This window comes from Stegodyphus dumicola, chromosome 9, assembly GCF_044657685.1.
Source record: "Stegodyphus dumicola isolate Sdum_Otavi_A_Nest chromosome 9, ASM4465768v1".
Lineage (NCBI taxonomy): Eukaryota > Metazoa > Arthropoda > Arachnida > Araneae > Eresidae > Stegodyphus > Stegodyphus dumicola.
Window position 1 is genome coordinate 53097920 of NC_140776.1, and position 23423 is coordinate 53121342.

Genomic DNA, 23423 nt, shown 5'->3' on the forward strand with positions numbered 1-23423 from the left:
AATTGCACAAGAAGACCGTTTCCAGTACACTTAATGCAATCTTTGAATCGTGCATGGTAAATTAACTTTCTTACATGATTTTAAATTTCTTCTGATTATAATGGGATGGGCAGTACGTATTTTGTTTAGCACGCAAGTGCCAGAATTAGATCGAGATATGTAATTGGTAATTCAGTCCTTCCAAACAGCCTGGATGGCAAGTATTTTATTGAAACCAAAATTTAGTTTTATCAAGCATTAATGTTTGAAATTAAAGAAATTTGTCAGGTTTGGCATAATAGAGGCAATTTATATATTGTCTTGGAAGAAAGGATCAATGATACCAAATGCAGACATGGAGGGAGGAATGTGCAGTTCATTATTTTTATATCATTCGATAATCGTATAAGTTTATTGACAAATCTTAAAAGGTACCTTGCGAGACATTAACAAATCTGGCATGGTATAAATCTTTCAAGAACTATTTACATAAGTTAATTTTTAAAACAGTAAACCAATGTTATGTTGCTTTCTAATCAGATTCAGAGAATTAAGTTGGCAAATAATTTGGTTATCTAAAGATTTTAAAATATGCACACAGTGTTAAGTAAAGCACAACCTGGATACAAATAATCCATTTAATAAGCTAGCAATTACACAACACATGTTCAGGGAAACAAGTCTTGACTGACATTAAAACTACATATACCCTGTACCAAAACATACCTAAATTTCCAACTGAATTTTCAAATTTATACTTTTTTTAATCAATACCAACAACTGCATATAAATTAATGAAACTTTTTAAAACAAAATACACTTGATTTAATATACATTGAAAATTGTTGACATTAGACTGGATATATTTTATCCAGTATGTGGTTATAAATTTCTATTAAGATATGATTTACCCAAAGAAATTTATAATTTCATGCATTAAATCTGGCTGAAAAATTACCGGGCATTTAGTACAATCTGAATATCATGAACAAGCAGAGTAAAAGGACTCGCACATATAAAACAAAATTTGGCACCAAAATTAAATGGTAACCAATTTTTAAAAATCACATCTAATTTACCTTCTTAAGAAAAGTGAAGATAAAAAATGAGTTAAATTTAGCTCATGAAAATGTTAAAACAAAAGTCATAAAAAATTTAGGTAGGACAAACAGTAACATATACATACATTTAAAAAATACTTATGAATAGCTTTTTAAAAATTTAAAAAACAAATTTATTATGTCACAAAAATGCTTGACCTTGAGATCATAAATTAGCAATGCCCCTCTTAATTTTGCAGATAAAGTACAGATTTTATTACAGTAGCATTAAAAAAAATATTCACTTTTTTACATATAACTTACAATTATATTAAAAAATACCTTTCTAATATTGCACATTTTTTATTATGTGAATATCCTTGTTACTTTTTCTAGTTATCCATTTTGATCACTCTAAGTAAAAAATATTACATAAATGAGAAACTAATAATAGCAATTATCCTTACAAAAGAAATTTTAAAAAAGGCACATGTTGAATCCATGTAGATGTATCTATTAAACATGGGAAAACTATGTCCCCCCCCCTCCCCCAAAAAAGCAAACGAAACAATGTGGAGTTCAACTGCATCAAAACCTGCATTTACGCCAGTAAATTGTGCAGCATTCATTCTAACATGCACTCTTATTCAGTTCCTCACAATGTACTCCTACTCTTCTCGATTACATCGCCGAATATGAGCAATTTGACAAATTGCATAAAATCTGTACTTCACTACACAAGCAGTTTTTTTTTAAAATACACCAAATATAATAGTACTTTTTACCAAAGATTACATCAGTCACATATTCAGTTATCAGTTTCATTATACTGCTGAATTAACATAAAATTACTATTAAAAACTTAATACTTATATAATTTCATATTTAAGGGTTGGATGCATAAAAAATATCAGCTATAATATACAATTTAAAATTAAATATTTAATATATACATATACTAGTCACATATGCATGAAATTCAAAATCTCATAAGAATTTCATAATACTGCAATATAAAGTTTTTACATTATAAAAATTAAGAAACATTTGCACTCATTTTCTACAGTAATTTACTGGAAAGACAATTTCACTAGGTGATGCTCAATATTTAAAACGAATAATGTAACAACATAAACTTATTCTGAGCAAAATTCCTCTTAATCTTTGATTACAAACACTGCATTTAGTAGCATTTCATCACAAACGTAATGGGGGGAAAAAATTCCTATATTCATGTTAAAAATATTCCTGATTGACATTTGGTGTACGTATTATTTTCATAACTGGAGTATTACTATATTCTAACAATTTCCTTAAAAATGACAATGCAGTGAATGTTTTTATATTAATCACATCCTAATATTGATTTAAATTTTGACATAACATGCAACTAGCTTGATCTTTGAACAGCGAGTTGTCGAGAGAACTATTATTTGAATTAAGTAAAACACATATTAAAAACAAGGTCATATGGAAAATATTATGATGAAATTAAGTAGATTGTGAAAACATGGCTTTAAGTGTTGGCTTCATGAAAGATTAAAATTCATTATGAATGGCACATAAAATGACACTTCAATTTCAGTTATACACAAAAATGTTCCAATGTATAAACTATAAAATATGTATGGAGGTTTTATACGAATTTACTCCATATGTTTAGGAGCAGAAAATGATAAATGTAATTAAACAAGTGCTCTGGTAACAAAACAAATAAAACTGCTTAAAACCAAAATTACAAATGTGCTAAATAACAAACGTGTAACAGTCAACAGCAAAAACCTACAAATAAAAAGCTTTCAGCACCTGTCTATTTAATATTTAACTTATTAAATTTAATATTTCAAAGATTTCATACAAAAAATGATACTATAAGGCCTTACAAAAAGATACAAAAGGAAATTATTTGCACAGATTTCACATAATTAAAAATGGTTAAGCATATGCACTTATGATTAAGTACTTACACGTGACTGAAATAAATGCTCTAACAAAATAAATTGGTATTTTGTGCGAAACAATATTAATAAAGAACACAGATTTTAATTCATTAAAATCTATATACTTCAGAAACAGACTGAAGAACTATTTGCTTCTACAATACAGAAACTGGCTCAATAATCATTCTTCACTTAATGTAAAACTTTCAAAAACAGACTCTTTTTAAATGAAATAAAAATATACAAATCATTATTATTAAGATATAAAGTTTTCTTTTTAAATGCACATTTCACCTCTTAACTATTTTCTATTATATCAATTGTTTTACTTATTTAGCAGCCAAAAATTTCTGAAAAGATTTACAAATCTTTACCAATGCTTTTAACTGTGTATAATAACTTTTTAGAGAAGAATGTGTTAAATGATGCATTATTATGACCGAGTTGATAATGAAATAAAAAGGACTTAGATACACAATGAAACTAAAATTATCTACATAGAACACTTCCCAACAGTAAACTATTAAAATAAATAAATTTAATACCAGAAGTATTAATATGTCAAATTGCAGAATTTTTGATGAAATAAAACGAAATATGCATTCAATGCTGATAGTTCTTAAGTGAGCAAATGATGCATTTAATCAGCTTCCACATTTTTAAGACAAAGGTACTGTTTCTTTGTCTTTCGAACTACGGTTCAAAATTACACCCAATTCTGTTTTTAGATGGAAACTGTTTGGGGGGGGGGGGGAAATTAGTTATTTTACATGATTTATTTTGATTCAACATATTTAATTTAACCATTTGAATTAAAATATATCAAATCAAAATAATCAGGTAAACAAAACAATTTTTTTACTAAAATATCTTTGGGTAAAAAATTAGATAATGAGTTACCCTTTATTTTATTCTACAAATAAGAAAAAAATTCCCATTTTAATCTAACTGCATTTAGAAAAAAAATTTCAAAGTGATAGTGAATTTAAAAAATGTAATAAAAGTGGATTAGTTATGAAAATACTTGTATATTAACAGGAAGAATGTATAAAATCTACTGATTATGATAAACATGTAGTAAGCATTTTGTTAACCACTTGTGCTAAAAAGACGTGCCACGAACGTCGAGATGCTTTTGTCTCATACCGCGAGCTACGTGAACACCACGTCGATAGGCATTTATCGCAAAATTTAAAAATAACATGGTGCACATGTCACCTAACGAGATTGTTTATTTCTCGAGTTACAGCTCTGGATTGCACTTGCAGAATAAATGAGACACTTTACCGCTTGTTATACTATAGCGCATGACACCGCAACCAGGAAATTTAGTCATAGCGCAAGTGGTTAATGATTTTTGTATAATAAAAACATTTAAAAATTAATGAAAATTAAGATTTGAAAAGTTTTACCTTGTTTGAATACCTATTTTTTCCCCTGGATGCCTATCTACCATCCAAAAACAGAAATGGATTAATATAAATAAGAGAAAGATAACTTTCTGTTATTTAATGGATACTTCTAAGAATACAGCAAAACATCATGCAGATTAAATTTTGAAATTCTGGAAATTGAAAATAAGGTTTTCCATACAAAATTTTCATATTACAGCACAATCATAGCTACTAATACTTTACCTTTTATATATATGAACTTTTAAGACATACATTTTAAATGCTATAAATCTTTATTGCAATGCTTGCTGCTTATGGTAGTTCAAATTATATTCTTTCATCTACATGGCAGATTTTTTCATTTTGAATTACTGAATTAAAGTTAGTAGGATAAGTATTTTCACTACCCTATTGCACCAAAAATAATATTGAAGCAGTATTTCTTAATATACAGGATCTACAGTAGCAAAAGGAAGTAACCATACATGCAACCAAATTTTCAGAACATTTTACATAATAGATTGTGACTTGCAGCTTAGTTTTATAAAAATTGCTATCAAATATGTTACAGCAATGCATAGTTGTTCAGATTTATCAACACCTTGAAATTTGTACACACAAAAAGGCTTTTTTCTTTCCTGACTTGTGGCTTGTATGGTGATGAAGAAACAGAAGATTTTGTACAGGTGTACAGTCTTGACAAATGTCAATATACAAAAGCAATATATATTTTGTTAAAAATAAACTGAAGACAGTGCACCTCATTCATTCAAGCAAAGGTAATTTAATATTTACATGTTTGCTACACAGAATACATTTTTACAAGAATAAATTCACCAGTTCCACACATTTCAAGAATTTTTACACTTGCAGTTATTAATTTATCAATACAACTTCACAACAGAGCAATTTTATATATATAAAAAATTTATTAAGAAAATTATTAGAATTGGTCTTAATAATTTAAAAAAGCATAAAATCAACTTGAAACTATTACAAATTATAAACATTTAAACACTATTATGAAAATAATTCTTTTAGCATAAAATTAGTCAATCATTCAAAAATTATAATATTTGAGTTTGAAAACTTAGTATTTGCAGATTATTAAAACCATTTTCCTCAATCATTTGTAAATGTAAATCAATCAATGTAAAACAATATGTATTACATAAAAGATAAAACAGATCTCATTAATGTTTCACACATAGAAGCTAATACGAAGTGGTAACCTTTATACCAGATAATTTTATGTTTAACAAACATCATTGTTTACTTCCAAATATATTTTTATTTGCTAATCTAATAGTCAGTTATATAAAGTCCTAGCTTTTTGAAAGTAGGTAAAAAAGAAATAAAATTCTGCTTTGAAAATTCGAAATCTGCAACTTTAAAATATAACACAGGAACAACTTTCACAAAATACACTTTAGTTTTTTAATGGAATTATACTAAATGAAAGTTTACATCTGAGAAGCTTATTAAATAAACACATTTTTTTTTTTTTTTAAATGGAAAGCTTACCCTGTGAAAGTATTCTCAAATACATAACATGATAAAGAATATTTATTTCAGCATTAAGAAATATTTCTTTTGGGATATCTTCTTTCTTCAATTCAGAAACATTTATTCAGTAATTAATAAAAAAAAATATAAAAAAAAAAAAAAAAAAAAAAAAAGGTAAATACTTCTGAAAAGTCTTAAATTTACAACATAATAGAACATTTTTAAAAATAAACTAAGGTCTGAACTAGATTGGGGAGGATTATAACCTTTCACTGGTATTAAGGGAAACTTTCCATTGCAATAACTCCACTTTATACATTTCACAAAATAAAATCATTTTTAATTAAATATACACATGATAATATCGAACAAAGTAATCCTGCATTCTATGAATTTTGCATGGCAATAATCAATTGGAGTCATGTTATATGCACTAGGAGCAGAAACTGGCATTACAGAAATAAGTATGATTTTTTTAAAACTTCTATAACCTAGTTATATGTAAAATATTTGCAAATTTGATGTAAAAAATTTCTAAAATTAATTAATGATTATTAAATATATATATTTTTAACTATACCTACTTGTAACTGAATTAATGCAAAAAATATAGAAAAAACTTCATTATTTCCCTATACAGCCACATTGCACACTTTATTATAAATTAGTTCTACATTATGTTTTGAATATGGATAGCATTTTATACATATAACATGACCCCTTTTATATAAATAATTTAAAGTTTATTTAGAAATTTAGCTGCAGTATGATTAAGATAGTTATTCAATATATTGTTATGCTATGAACATTTTAAGAATAAGGTTTAAAAAAAAAAACAAGCCACAATATTCACCTTTGTTTACATTACAGCAAAGCACTGTATATCTACATAGGCACGCATGATAAGAGGGCCATGCTCTTAAATACACCAAAAGAATAGAGAAATGCTACATGAATTAACATCTTCATCTAAAAAGATATAAAGCTTTACAAGATAATACTGAAATACAAATTTAACTCACAAAATTTTTCTTTGCAAAGAGTACCTAATTCAAATATACAGGCATAAAGTGTTATAGATACCAACACCATTCTTTTAGTTTTTTCATATTAATTATAGCAGTCCTGCTATGTACAGAATAGTTTTCTCTTTGGAAAATGAAGAGCTTCTATAGCCATGTAAATCATCTAGCACTTCTAAATGTATATTTTACATAGCCTGACAAGTCCTGCAAACCTGGCCCAAATAGTAACTTCAAGCACCTAAATGACTGTAACAAATTAAATGTACACATTATAAAAAGCTGCCTACAGTTAAGTGTTTTTATTTGCCTAAATTAGCTGACCAAAAGAGCAGAATAAAAATGCAAAAAAATGCATACTTTTAAAATTTAAAATTATAATAATAATATCAAAGTATTAAGCAAAATACTGACATAATAGAAAACTCAATGCTTCATTTTCTTAAAATAATCAAACAGTTAATTAAAAAACACTTTACATCTGATATTCTTAAATTACAGGATAATATGGAATTTGCTATACAAAATACTTGATTCTATGCCTAAAAAAACTATCTACAATATCTTGAAATTTTCATTTTAATGATAAATCTTTAATGAATCACAGGATTAATGAACATGAGTATGAAATTATGATGTAGAAATTAATGGCGATGTAATATATTATTCCAAATTAATGTGTGACAAAAAAGTTAGTAAACAAATAAATAACAAAACTAAAAACATCAGGTAGTTTTTTTTTTTTTTTTTTTTTTTTTTTTTTTAAAGAATAAAATATAAAAATGTGCGTTTAAAACCACTTCGTATTAGCCTTGAAGGAGGAGCCACGTTTCTGAAATTTAACATAAAAACCAAAAAAATGTAATGACAATTCCATATTTTGAGAAATTTTTAACAAAAAAATCACATCTGATATTTTTAATGCATCTTGTACTGAAGAATTAAAGTGAAATATTAACAATATTCAGCTCTCGGACAAAACATTTCACAATAGTCACTTAATTTAAGTGAAAGCATTCAAGGAACAATCCATACACAGATTAAATGTATGAAAACTTGACCTCCACAAAATGAGGAAGTTTTGTCGGCATATAAACATTTTCACCACTATCCTTGCAAATGGACATGCTTTGGAAAAGCTACAAATGTATGAACATACATTTAAAGAAAAAACGTTCTGCATGTTCATGCATTTATTTTGGAAACTGCTCCTTTAAAAAATAAATATTACAATATTTACAGACAAAAAGAAATGGGATAAAAATTAGTTAAAAAAAAAAAAAACTATGTTTAAAAAAAATTGCAACCAAGATGGCAAGTTGAATTTTTGGCAAAACCCTTATCAGTCCAGATGTGGTGTCATGGAATATATATACACAAAGGGTTGCAGGACTCGGTTCAAGCTTATTCAGACAGTATCTGAACTCTGTCCTGTAAAATCACTGAATTACAAGACTTAATAACAGTAAAATGTTAAAAATCATGAACAATTTTCAAACACAAAACTATTTTGTGCAAATAAAAAGGATATGTTGCTCAGAGCAATTGCACAAGGACATTAAACACAATCATAAAAATATCGACTTGTATGGCGGAATATAAAATATTATAATTGTACAAAATAACATGATATGATACAAATATAAATGGCTAAAATGGCTTTAAAATATATATAACCAACATAAAACATTATGTGCTCGATGACTTGACTTATGATTAAATTTTTAAAATGAAGTACAACATAAATTAATTTATTTTGATGATTTAAAGTACTCTTGGCATGCGTTTTGTTCATCTTTCCAACATTTTACTACATGGGAATATTATACCAAACATTCCGTCTCAAAATCTGATATTCAGATCTTTTTATGATATGAGACAAATATAAAGATTTTCCAAACATTATGAAGTCTGTCAATATCTTAAAAAGGCGCAGACTAGGGTACGAGTACGAGAGAAATACTGTGCACATGGAACCAACATCACAGGTACCTTCAGAAAAAGCAGACTCAAAAATATAAGTTTAAAAGAAAGGTATATGCACAAAGTTGTGCACTCCTTTCATACGAGCTGCATCGATTGCCATCAGACATTTTATGTTATCTCTTGCTTTGTCTGACAGAGTAAATTTATGGGAGGTAATATCCAATACCATCACCAAAATTTAAGTCCACCTATAAGGATCTTGCAAATGGGCCTGGCTATATGTAGAGGAAGCTGTCGGCAAATGGGCGGCCGAGGTTGATGCATGGGAGTGAGCTTGGGTGTAGTTTGCAGCCAAGACACCAGCATGGGCAAAACTAGGAAGAGAATACTGTGCATATGTCATGGCCAGAGACGTAGCATGAGGATTAGAGAGGCCAGGGTGTGATAATGCCAAAGATGTGGAGAACGATGGCAAAGGACCAACATTGGCCCCTGAGGTGGAAGCCACTGAAGAAGCTGGAGCATTCATACCAGAAGGACTGGAACTAAGATCCTGTGCAGCCGGCGATGAGGCAGTGGATGCTGGAGTTGAGCATCCAGAAGGAGGAGTCGGCTGGGAACGAGTCATTTGTTGTTGTTGTTGCTGCTGCTGCTGTTGTTGTTGTTGCTGCTGTTGTTGTTGTTGTTGTTGTTGCTGCTGTTGTTGTTGTTGTTGCTGCTGCTGTTGTTGTTGTTGTTGTTGTTGCTGCTGCTGAGAATTTCCCTGCTGACACATGCTGAAATTATCTGAAGGACTGCTCCTGTTTTCTTCTTCAGCAGCAGCTCTTGCTTTCGCTGCTTGCGACTGAGCTTCTAAATTTTGCTACAGAAAGAAAATACAATTTAAAAAAATTTACAACAAAAATCTAACTTTAATTTTGGAAATACAGAGATAAAGACAAATAATAACTTAAAAACTGTTATAACTTGTATTGTCTTTAGACAATACATGACATATAAGATAGATGAGTAAAAATGAGAAAAAGCAAAGCATACTTTAATGCAAATTTGAGGCTTGAAAATGCAGTGATTATGAAATTTTTGGCTTGCACTCTGAACACTATATAAACTTATTCGAAATGGTACAACCAACCATATACATATTTTAAATTCCAAATCCTCTTAGTATTTTCTATAATCAATCTACTACGCTTTTCCTGAGAATAAAAAACGGGAATTAGTTTTATTCCTGTAAATATGCATTAACCCACAAGAATGCACATCGGGTCTTACAAGCCTGGGGCGAATATTCAATGTGTTGCAAAATCCTTTTTCATGAAAATGGTTGAATCTCTCAGTACTTGCTTCGAAGGTCACCATCTTTCCATTGCATAGAAAGTCATATTTCTCGAAGCTATCTTTAACTAGAAACTGAATCTCCAGGCCTGAAATACCCAACACGAGTTCTCGCATTCACGTTTTTTTTTAATAATGCTTGTATAAGAATTTAAAAAATGCATCATTATTTCAGCTATAAAGTTGAAAGGGCTTCAAACATTACTTGCAGAAGTATCAACAGATGAAGAATCAATAAATGGAGATGATGATGAAGAACAATTTAGCGCTCATGAAACTTCATCGGAAAAGGAATTTGATTCAGATGACGAAATAGTTTCCATCAAGTTTAAGAGAATTTTATACTGGGAAAGATAGGATTACAAAATGAAATTTAAAAAAAAAAAAAAAAAGCCAAAACAAAATATAAGACGACTTTTGCAGAATATTATCACTAAATTACCTGGAAATGTTGGTAATGCCAGAACTGCATTGTCCCCTACAGACTCTTGGTTATTACTATTCAATAATACCACATTAGAGAGCATTGTTGACTGCACGAACATTTATATGATCAAGATTGTGGGTAATTTTCAAAGATACCATGTCTGCAATAAAAAAGTAATTTAATCAAAATAAAAGCCTTAATCAGTCTTCTTTACCTTCGTAGAGTACAAAAATCCTCCGATGTTCATGCGAAAGATATTTGGGCCACTGATGGCACAGGACTGCAAATATTCAACCGGACTATATCTTATAACAGAAATTTATTTCTGCCATGTTGTGATGATGATAGAGATCGTATGAAAAGGAAAGAACTTTATAAACTTACTCCTGAATAAGATCTGTATTTGACTTATTTGTAAAATAACAGTAAGAAGTTATACAGGCTAGGTGAGTATGTCACCATCGATGAAAAAATAGGAACTTTTTATAGAGGCAGATGTGCTTTCAGGCAATATATTTCCAGTAAGCCTGCAAAGTACAGCATTAAAATGTTTGCTCTAATGGATTCAAAGACCTTTTATACCTGGAATTTAGAAATCTATGCAGTGATACAACCTGAAGTTCCCTACAAATTGGAAAACAGCACAGACAAAGTTGTTATGGACTCTTCGCACTTATTTTCAACACAGGAAGAAAAAACCTCATTGCTGACAACTGGTACATGACGTGTTGGTCTAGTTAAAGACCTTCTAGGTAAAAAAAAATATACTCTTGTTTGAACAATGACAAAAAGAGAAATATTGACGGAGTTCACTTGCTTCAGAAAATGAGAATTGCATTCAATTTTCTTCGAATATCAGAAACATGCGACTTTAGTGTCATATATCCCAAAAAGAATAAATGTGTGCTTTTATTATCAACTATGCAAAATAATGATGCATTATAGATCCTTCATCTGCTGATGCCAAAAACCTTGAAATTATTACTTTTTACAACCTGACGATATGGCACTCCCCCTTTTTTAAGGATCTTGTTTTAAAACTTCTAAAGAAACACAATGAAAACGGAAGAATCCACCCTAACATTTCCAGGAGCTTGCCAATGGAATTAATTAAACAGAACACAGCTTGAACAAGCTGAGGACCGTCCACGTAAAAAATTAAAAGCTGTTGCAAGGAAAAGATGTCATATATGTTCCACTGTGAAGGACAGAAATCATGCACAAAAACAAGAAAAATGTTTGCGGTGAGCATAGCTCTATAGTGCATAAATATGTGCCAATAAATATATACTAGTTTCAAGTTTGTAGCTTCATATGTAAGTATTTGTTCAGCATTACAAGTTTAAATGAATTAATTCATTAATTTACTTACCTTCTTCAACTATTAAATTATCCTACCTTATTCTGTTATCTTATTCAACGTTATATGTGATGTGAAGAATTAATGAGATTTTTCTAGATATTAATTCATTTTTTTCAAATACATAACTTCACTCAATTTTTATGAATCGTGGTATAAAAAAATATATCACTGGTTCAAAAAGAAGTTGCATAAATTAAAGAAAAGCGCACAAACATAGGATTGAAAAGATTTACTATGTTCCCAAGCAAGCTCAAATGGAACAATGTTAAGCATCAAAATGTGGTTTAAATTCCTTCTCTTTCAACCCAATTCGTTAATATGCTCAATTCCTTTATATGCATAAAAAATGAGGCAGCTCTTTTATTTGGTGGAAAAAAATTTTGCAGCAATCTCAGTTTTTAATGGAAATGGAACATGACTTTCCTTAAGACTGAATACAATTATTTTTTGGTCCGATTTTCATACTTTATATTTTCATAGATACACGCCACATACCTATCTTTATCTCTTCATACATGAATCCACTTGCATAAATGTTATATGTGATGCAACACAATATCAAAAGGGGGACAGTCCCCCTTTTGATAAATTATTGCAGGTAAAAAAGTAAAATGAAAACTGGAATAAAAATGCAGAATGTCAACAACAGAAATAATCAGTGATTCAAGAGCTCTAGGTCCACTTTTATGTGATACTTATTTTACAAGATCCCCTGCCCATTAACTTGCAGGCTACTTTTACTATATTTTTTATATCTTTCTTATACTAATAATTATTATATAAGAAATGTTACTTTAATTATATTTTTTCAGGTATTGAACTTTAATCAGGAAAATTATTTGCTGACATCTAATCACTAGATAAATCATTCATAATTGTTAAGAACACAGTAGAACCTCTATTAACCAAAGTCAGCAATCAATTTAAAAGAAAAAACTGGGAAAATGTTATGACATTAAAAAGGATACAGTGCATAATTTCATCTTTGGTTTCTTATCCATACGAGATCTAATGGTTATTCTATTGTATGTAACAATAATATTAAAATGTTTGATACGTGTTAAAAATACAAGCTTTACTAACTGACAATTAATTGCTACAAAACATAAAAGGATGGCATACTGAAACTGATAAATGTAGAAAATAACAGAGAGCATTAAAATCTGCAGCGATGCAGAGGATGATGATGAAACAAAAAATGTGAAAACTGGCTTTGTTGAAGTCTTATTTTCAGTTTATTTTGAGCACATGAGGATTCTCTACCTGAAGGGAGAAGTGCCTTCATGGAAGACTTTTTAAGAGAAAATAGCTCATATATACTGCAAGGAAAGCTATGAAAACGTCCATGCCGCCCATTCGCTAATATTTCAGCCTGGGTCAAATTACCTGTATTTGGTAGTTTTATTGCTCAGCCACTAATGGGCACCAAAGCCATAAGTATCACCTCTCTTCAATATTTACCTACAGCAAGTTTGTCTCAATGTTTCAATATTGCTTCTATCGATCTCTACCAGATCAAAAACAGAATGACTGTGCAGTAGTTGACAGTGTTAAAAAAAATCCAACGTGGACACCACGACTTCCTTGTACAGCCTATTAAATTACACACTTTTTTTTCCCACTTCATTCCAACGTATTTCCTCAATTTTCATTACATATAAATTTCTCATTCAATCAATTGTTCTCATTTTGTGGCAAGGCAAAAATACATAAAAACTCAAAATATCTTCAGAAACACAAAATTTTTGGTATACATCACACATGTTTGGTACAGCCAATTGCAACAAAAAAGGGAGGTGCAACACTAGGGTTCCATAGGAGCTCATAGTGCACCACTGACAAACGGGGAGAGACATGTTGTTGCTTGTTTGCATCGGACAGTTGGGGTACCCATTTGCTCAGCTTGTATGCCTTTCCTATGCAGTGTAAATGAAATCTGATCATTTCATCAGATACCTGGAAATGTGCAGCAAGCTCACCACATGTTTGGCTATTGTCACTCTCTATGGCTGCTCTCAGGGCTTCACAGTTCAGTGCTTGTGGCCGACTGCTGTGTGATGCATTTCCCCTGACCTCTTCTGGAATCTTTGCCTAGCGGTTTGTTCGTTAGTGGCATCATCTCCAAAGGCCTGGCAAATTTGGCGACTTGATTCTGCTGCTGACAGACCCACTTTAAAATCATACAGTAAACAACTCCAAACGGACGTCTTTGATGCGTCTATCAGTCCCTGTGTGAGTTATGTTTGAAGTACTGATGCAACGTGCTTTTATGCTCTTGGTCAATGTTCAGACTCCCATCCTAACCACTTCATCGCCAAGTTTGACGACTATTTTTATGTTGGGATTTATTCTTCCAATGTCATATCAGAAATGGCAAGAACGTTTTGGTTACCTTGTAAGATCCACAAATAGAATGCATTATTATTAAAAATAATTATAAAACAAATTTGAGAATAAAATAAACTTTATAAAATTTATTAGGTAGCATTAAATATTTTACCCTTATAATAGTTGGACATATTTTAAAGAAGATTAGTGACATTTTATCTACGTTTTACTAAGCTTTATTTTTGTTTCATTTTGTCACGTATTTGCTCAGTTTAGAGGTTTAGAAAATAGAAAATAGATTTTATGTCAAACGACATAGGTTAAAGTGAATAGTAAAACCATAATCAAAGAATCCTGCGTTCTTTACGGCAGCAATTGAATGACAGTTTCAAAATATCTTCAGTGTTTATCACTAGTATCAGGAGTATTATCAGAAGCTAGACAACATAGGTTTCCATAATCATTCGGCCATTCGCAAGCCCACCATAAGCACAGTCAATACTTAACTACTGCAACAGTACAAATTTCACCACCATTGGACTGTGCGTGGAAAAATGTTCTTTTGCATGATGAAGCTTACTAATCTGGCAACTGCTGGACATATTTGGGTTTGGTGAATGCTTCATATCCAACAACTATCAAGTTTGGTAATGAAAACATGATTTACGATGCTTTTTTTAAGCCCACTGAAATTGAACATTCTGACTCACCACTATTTAGCAATAGATATATCAGGATACAGAAGAAAGAAAGTATGCATAGATACTTGGTCTTCACAGGACCAGCAACTTCACATATTATTCATCATGCTTTGTAGAAATTCATGAAAGCCTATAATATGATAAGCATGTCATACTAGTCTACAACTTTCAGTAAGTACTCGTACGGAAGTGCAATGACAAGTTGAAAGCATAAGCATTTATAGAACATATTATTTTCTTATGAAATACACTGGTTATCATAAATTAAGGAAAAATCACAAAAATAGCGATAACTCCCTAAAAAAATAAGCCAAACCGTGTAAAATGTGAATATGTAGCTGAGTAAAACTCCAATATGTAAATTAGTGGCGCTGCACTCGGAATACGTCATCTGCGAGGAGCATAAAAGTCCATGTTTGAGAGCAAACCCACATATTTCACGGTGATAGTGACATCAGAAATCTGCGATAGCAAATTCATAACAATGACCTCCAGGCATCATTTGCCTGCAGAACTACGATAGAAAGCCATTGGGAGACTAGAGGCAGGACAAAGTCAAACAGAAGTGGCCAGATGGCTAAATGCGAGTCCTTCTGTGGTTCATACACTTTGGAGGAAATTTCAAATCACAGATTCGGCACCTAGGAGGTTCAGCCAAGGACAGCCAACTGCTATGACGAGCGCCGATGACCGATATTTGACATTGTGTGCACTCAGGAATAGAACCGCTACTATGGCTCTTCTTAGATCCTCCCTTGCTGCAGTCACCGGAAGGTCGGTGTCAATGTCAACTGTGCGTAGAAGGCTTCACGAAAGTGGTCTGCATGCGAGGCGAACAACCATTTGCGTGCTGCTCAAGTCACGCCATAGGAGGGACCATTTGCAGTGGGCCCAACAACATGTCTACTGGACGCCTGAGCAGTCGAGGGCTATTCTCTTTTTTATTTTCTATTTAGTCCAGGTTTAGTCTAGAAAGCGATAGTAGGCATTATTTGATATGGAGAGAACCTGGAACCCGTTATCATCCGTCAAACATTCGTGAAAGAGATGCTTACGGAAGAAGCAGTGTCTGTGTTTGGGGTGGCATCTCTTTGGGTGGAAGCACAGACCTCCATGTTTTCCCAAGGTAAACGTGAATGCTCATGTTTATAGAGATGACATCTTTGATGCTTAAGTATACCCATATGCCGTGGTAATAGGTGATGCTTCCCTGTTACAGGACAACAATGCAAGACCACACAGGGCTCGCATAATGCATGATTATCTTCAACAGGAAAAAATTATGCACATGAAGTGGCCAGCTCGATCCCCAGACTTGAATCTTATCGAGCACGTTTGGGATGCTTTAGGGAGACGTCTAGCTGCTCTCAATCTGCCCCCTCGAACCCTTGTTGCGCTAGCAACTGCTTTGCAAGAGCATTGGCTCTTGCTTCCTATGGAACTGATAGACCACATAATTGAAAGCATCACACATCGCTGCATGTGCTGTATTACTTCTAGAGGCGATCAAATTCCGTATTGAAGGTACTTTTCCTATAGCAAACTGACACATTTGATTTGTTCATTTTATACATGTGCTAATTTCTATACTACCATAATTGTCTGGTAATTTCTTTTTGTGTTATTTGATACCTTACTATGTGTTATATATTGTGGGTAAGTTTTATAAAATTCTACATGTAACTTTTTCAGTAATCGCGATTTTTCCTTAATTTCTCATAAACAGTGTAATACTAACATTTTCATATTCAGAATATAATGATGAATAACCCAACAAATATAATATCTGAGTAATATTCACTGTAAAATATCCATTACTAAATTCCTGGTTATAGCATGAAAATTTTCCATTATGCATCAAAATAAACTTGTATATTATTTTCTGCTATATTCAAATGACACAGTAAGGACAAGAAATCAAAGGAAAAATTAACAGAAAATGTAACATTATGCATACATATGTACAAAAACTGCAGTATATAATTTTATTTTGAAATTCAAATTAGAGTATTTTAATCAGGAAATTATGCTTAAACCCTTTTGTAAAAATTTACCAAATTTGCACCTTCATAATTTTAATAGTGTCATGAACTGCGCCTCTTAACCCAGTGGAAGGCACCCGAAAAAGGGGAGGGTATAAGGGTATCACATGCCTTAAATATGAATATATTGATAGTCCGCACAAAATAACATGCATTATGAAGTAAAAATTAGTAATACAAATAAAATTTAAAATTAATTTTACTTATGAGTGTAATTTTCCCATTTTTTACAAATTGAATACCATATGCTCCCATACTTACTTATTTATCCGTTACATAAACGGCAACAATACTTGGATTTTTTGGGGGGGCAGGCTGAACACAGTTTATAACAAGTTTTGGCCAACCTCTTGACATTTGAGCTGCAGAAGAAGCAGCACTCATTTCATTGACTGCATCTACAATGTATTTTATTAAGTATTAAAATATTTCTGGCTTTCATGTTTCTCCACAGGATCCATCAATTTCATCTTTGTTCTCGATGCAACTGACAATCATACCATTGCCAACAGTTAAATTACGTCCAGAATTATACACAGTTTCTATCAAATGCTTCCCAAAAGAACTTGAGTTATTGCCAACTTCATAAAGACCATTTGCTTGTTTCCCCATACAGATTTTCATATTCCAGGTATAAAACATTCTGAAATCTACCAGCATAAATATTTTTATGCTATACTTGGGTGGCTTATTTGTCAAATACTATTTAAATGTGCATTGTTCTCTAAATGGTTCAAACTTCTATTCAACAGTTACATATTCGCCAACAGTATACACTTTTCACCAGTTTTGAATATATCTTTCAAAAATATTAAATAGGAGTTAATTTATTTAAAAAAAGAGAAACGGTATAGGATCTTTTGAATACACAGGTGGGCATGACATCATTGCTATGCACGCAGTTGAGTTAAATGCATGAAGGGAACTTTTATGTTAAAACAAAGCTATAAATTTATAAGCATACATTTACTTTAAGTAATATGGATTTTATGCCAAATACATTCAATAACTAAGCTCATGTTAATAACATGCTAGTCATTTCAGATGAATCAAAAGCCTTATTTCTGATAGGCAATGTCTAGGGTACTTTTAGAGTACAATTTATACATTTTGTTTAATTAAAAGTATTTTATATAATAACAAATGAATAAATATCAGTCATATTACAGTTATGCTAATAATTTCAAAACTGAAGAGCATTTCATTCCACACTAAATTTGAATTACAAAATTTCTAGTTAACAAATTCACAAAAATTCAGATCCAGAAATATAAGTCAAACATCAATTCATTTTTACAACAAATACTTTTTTTCATACTTTACCAACAATTTCATATACAGTTTGTATCTATTTAGCTACATTATATAAAAAAACGTTCATAAACATTTCAATGAAATGTTCAGTATCAAACTCTCAAGAAAAAATAAGTGACATACTGTATGAACATTGCATACATTATATAAAAGAGAAAATGCATGAAAATATCTCTTAATGTTTTATTTTACTTGCTTTATAATTATAAATAAAACTCCATTCATAATCTCTACATATAATAAAAGAAAGAGTCTGTCTGTGTGTGTCTTTCGTCCGCACTGCACATAAGCTAATAGACCCACGGCTACGAAATTTGGTACATAGGTGCATCTAGACAAGAGCCAGTGCACCTCAAAGCTATGTTTTCGAAATTCGAATTCTAATTTTTTTTATTTTATGTTTTGTGATGAAATCACATCATTTTGAGACATAATGGGCTAGAAGGAAAGCAAGATTTTACTCTACACACTCCATTTTCACATCGTCATGAAACGTAGGCACTTAGCTATTTTACAAACTTAAAATAAATTTCGTGTTTCAATAAATCGATTAAATACGAATTTATTTAACAAAGGGAGCTTAACACCTTTTCAACGGGATTTTTCCTAAAAAAGTTTATTTTTAAAAATGTACAGTTTATTTTTCTTTGATTTTTGGACACTTTAAACTTTCATCCTTGCGACTGCTTTTACAAAAGGAATTTTGGAAAAATAATATTTTGTATTTTAAAAAATTTTTTTAAATGAAGCTTCCGAGTACACTTCTCACATCTTTAAAAATGTAATTTTGGCAACAATTTTCCTGTCTCGTTGTTGTTGACAGATTTTTGATGAAATCACATCATTTTGTATACTTTCATTCTTTTAGAAAAATGGGTTTGGCAACAATTTTTCATCGTATTTCTTATGTCACTGTTTTTAAGAGACTGGCATATTTCATTGTCATTTATACATATGTCATAATAAAAGCAAAGGAAAAGACGGAACACTGTAGATGCGTGATTAGACCCATACTGAAGAAGATTTTGATTGCGTAGTATGCTAGTAATGCTAACTTGGTATCTTTGGTAATATCTAAAGAACTTGGCAGTCGAGGCAGTTTTAATTCCATTTTTATTTGCAACTGATATTTGTGGCCACAATCACTTGGCACTCTAATCGCGCCTTTCCACAGATGATTTACATTTTTGATATTGTTGAGATAGAAAGCAAGCCAGCGAAATTACATCTTAGCATAGTAGAGAGCAAAAGCTGAAGTGCGTAGTTATGAAAGATGGAAGCACGGCAAAGAGAAAAGTTTTGGTTTACAAAGGCAGTTTCAGTTCTTAATTATTATGTCATCAGAGTTATGCGGGCCATAGAGTGATCTAGCAACGACGCAATGCAGAGAAGTTATTATGATTTTAGAATAAAGAGGAAGAATTAATGTTTATGGTTATATTATAATTCTGATTCATATAATTTTATCTTAATATATATATGTATAATTGAAATACTGCAGAGTAAAATTCTGCACGGAATTTTAGGTTTTTTGAGTTACTTTCATGTTATTTTTTGCTTATTTCACTGTTTGTAAGATATTGAAAAGTTTTGCATGATTTTTTTTCTTCAACAGAAAGTGGTTAATTTATTTATTAGGATAATTAATATTTGTATTAAAGGATATTGCTTATTCCACTGTAATTTTGTTATACGTAATAACTTTTTTCATGAAGTGTTTCTGCAGAGTAAAATTCTATGCAGTTTTTAAATTTAACATTTGGTGTTATCTTCAGCCATTTTTCCGGTACATTTAAAAGCCAGACGAAGGCTGGCAGTGAAGCTGCTAGTTATAAATAAAAATATGTAAAATCAAGATCAATAAATACATAAAACAGGCAGTTAGAACTTAAGGATAATTTAGCTTATGATCACACTTTAATGAGCACAATCTGCATGATTTTGCTTACTGAAAAATATTACCAAACTATGAATTGCATACCGTTCTCCTATATTCTTCCATGGAATGCTCATAGCGGAGTTTCGCTTCTAACTGTCTTTCTACATAAGGCTGCTTATCATCATCAGTCATACTCCTCCACCGCTCTCCACCTGTATAAAATAAAATTGTAATGCGAATGGAAAATGCTCTCTTGGTCTAATATATAATACACTTTAAAAAATATTTTCAAGGTTTTTATTTATTTATTTATTTATTTATTTATTTTTTAAAGTGGAATAACACATTTTTGAAAATGACAGGAGCAGTACCTTTAAATAAATATAACTGCTCAGAGAACTACATAATGAAAGTCAAAGCAATATTAACATGTTTGCTATCAGAGTCGGTGTACAAAATTTTACCAGAAGTTGGCTAATGTGAAAACATACACCTCAGCACATGCTGGCACATGGACATGGAGACAAGATATAAAAGAGTGGCTATCAGCAATCCTCACTATACGACCCACTGAAGACATTTTGGTGATAATCTTTTCTACCTATTCATTTTTATCAGCTCATTCAGTTTGTTAATTACATGTAAATCTATTTGTTTTACAATGTTTTAAACATATTAAGAAAAACACCACTTTGTTACACTATTAAAAGACTTTTTTAAACTTATCACAGTTAAATTTTAAAAGCATCAGTTATTGTAATAAATATATAAAATAAGTTATTAATAAATGCTTTTAAACAGAAATGATAGGAATGGGAATGTAATTTTTTAAAGCACTCAGTTTTTCAGTGCTACTTTAATATGGATGAATAATTTAAGTGGCAGTAAAAACTGTACTTAGGGATATAACATTAATAACAATTACTTTAGCAACAAAAAAAATGAAGGTAAACATAATACAGCTTTTTCAGAAATCCTCCAGCTCGTAAAGAACCAGAAACAAAAGTTGAAGAAAATAACAGATTGACTTCTAGGTAAAATAATCAAATTACTAAAATTGTTTTCTCTACTTAATGGAAGAAAAAAGTAATAAATTATTCCACGAAATGTTAAATTTGAAATTTCGAAAATTAGATTCTAAGAAGGCAATTTTAATCACTTAACTGTTTTGCCCGAACACAATTTGGGTGCCAAGAAAAGATGCTTTTTCTTTATTTACCCGTACAACAGTCAGGCAGTGTATTTTCTTACACCAATTTTCTCATTTTTTACTTTGTAGTGTTTCTAATAGATGTCTCGATTAGTCCAGGAGAGACTGAATTGTAAAATCAGATCAAGGATAGGCCTTTTCCTGCATTTTATTAGGTGAAGAAATTCAATGAGTTTGTTTGCACATGTTAAATGTATTAGGCTTTGCGAATAGTATTTCTTCCCAATTTTGTTATGAAATAAAAGAACGATGGGTGACAGTAAATGGCTCATAACAAAATATAATTCTGATACTTAGATAACAAATATGAATTTTCTATAAATGATACTGGTAGCCCTGATAGTTATTTATCAAAATTCTCTAGTGATGATGACGAAACTGAAATATCAGTGATCTAATTTAGGTTCGAAACTTTTGTAAAATGGATACTAGTAATCCTCCTCCGGCACAATTTTCTTCACAACAAATTGATTTCTTTCACATTTATCTCCTGTAAAGTGTTCTTTCCAGTTCCACAGTTTCATCAGAAAAAAAAAAAAAACTTTAAGTTTTAATTTCGCCGTAGTTAAAAATGATCTTAATTTAATAAATGCAATACCTGTAACAGTTTTGACTGATAGTTTGAATTCATGTAATTCATTAGAATACAAAATTTATTATAAAAAATAGGCTTATTTTTGGTCACAATATGGCAGGAGAATGAAGCAGTTAAGTGGTTAAGATACCACTTCTTATTCTTCTGCATTAAACTAGAAATACAAAATACATTAATATATATAAAAATAATCAGAATTTTTTATTACATATCAGAACTTTAATGGGAGGATAAATCGCTACAGATATCATATAATGGAAATAAACTTCCTTCAATATCTTCTCTATGATATGCATAGAAATGCACACTGTTATTCTAAGGATGTATTATAAAAAAAGAAAACTTTTATCTTGCTATAGTTTAAGAACTACAGCACCAAAGTCTGAGATCCGGAGGTCCAATATCCGGAATGATCTAAAATCCAGACGTTAAAGTCACCAACAATTTTTTTTTTTTTAAATGCTTTAAGCATATGCATATGATTTTCACCACCCATAAGGAAAACACGTGGAAAATCCCAATTCTTAATTTCACTTCAGCACTAAATAAAATACCTAGTTCCCAATCATTTTGGCATGAATTTGTGTGATCAATAATTTGGCTCAGTAGCTGTATATCTTGGCATAAATCTCAAAACGAAACATTCTACATAGAAACATCATTAATTTTACAACTACTACAGTACAAAGTCCGTAATCTGGACTCATCGGGACTTCGGCGATTCCGGATTATAGATCATCAATTTAAATCTGGTAAGATGGCACGCAGAAATTATATAATTAAAAATATGAAACCGTAATATGAACCGTAATTATGATCTAAAGGGTATGAAAATTTACAAAAAAAAAAAAAAAGTTTAATATTTATTTGTTTATTTGTTTAAATTATTAAACATTTCTTTCAATATAACTTGTTTAAATTGCTTCGTTTTTTGTACTAATACTTTCTCTTTAATTCTATAAACAGACATAATTTCTTGTTCAGTTACAAAGTTCCACTGTTCAAGTCCTGTAATTGCTGTGTCGAGAATAACGACAAGCTCTTTAATTCTATAAACAGACATAATTTCTTGTTCAGTTACAAAGTTCCACTGTTCAAGTCCTGTCCTGTAATTGCTGTGTCGAGAATACCGACTAACTTGTCAATTGAAATTTTTTCATTTTCGTTTCATCTCTGTCACTTTCTTCACTATCAGAAGCGTGCATGGGTAAACGCTTTACACGCATGCATAGCGGACGTGCGGATTTCTATTATCAATATTATTTCTTCAGAATAATCAAAAACTTGACTATACTTGACTAATAAATGCAAAATTTATTCTCCTTTGAACAGAACTTATTTTGAAATGTAACTTTTTAGACATCTCTTTACACTAATTACTTTTGATCCTTAGATAATGTTTACTTATTGCTTGATTTAAGT

At 30.7% G+C, this 23423-nt stretch overlaps 1 protein-coding gene across 2 annotated transcripts in view; it reads right to left on the reverse strand.

Moving 5' to 3' along the window:
* Positions 1-603: 603 nt before the first annotated feature.
* Positions 604-23423, reverse strand: part of LOC118197342 (uncharacterized) — a 100583-nt gene continuing 77763 nt past the window's right edge. For both annotated transcript variants that reach the window (XM_035368842.2, XM_035368841.2), the window contains exons 5-6: positions 20299-20408; positions 604-9669 (exon numbers count right to left, since the gene is read on the reverse strand). In XM_035368842.2, the coding sequence (XP_035224733.1) occupies positions 9046-9669; positions 20299-20408 (734 nt within the window). In that variant the 3' untranslated portion in view covers positions 604-9045. The remainder of the gene's footprint in view (positions 9670-20298; positions 20409-23423) is intronic.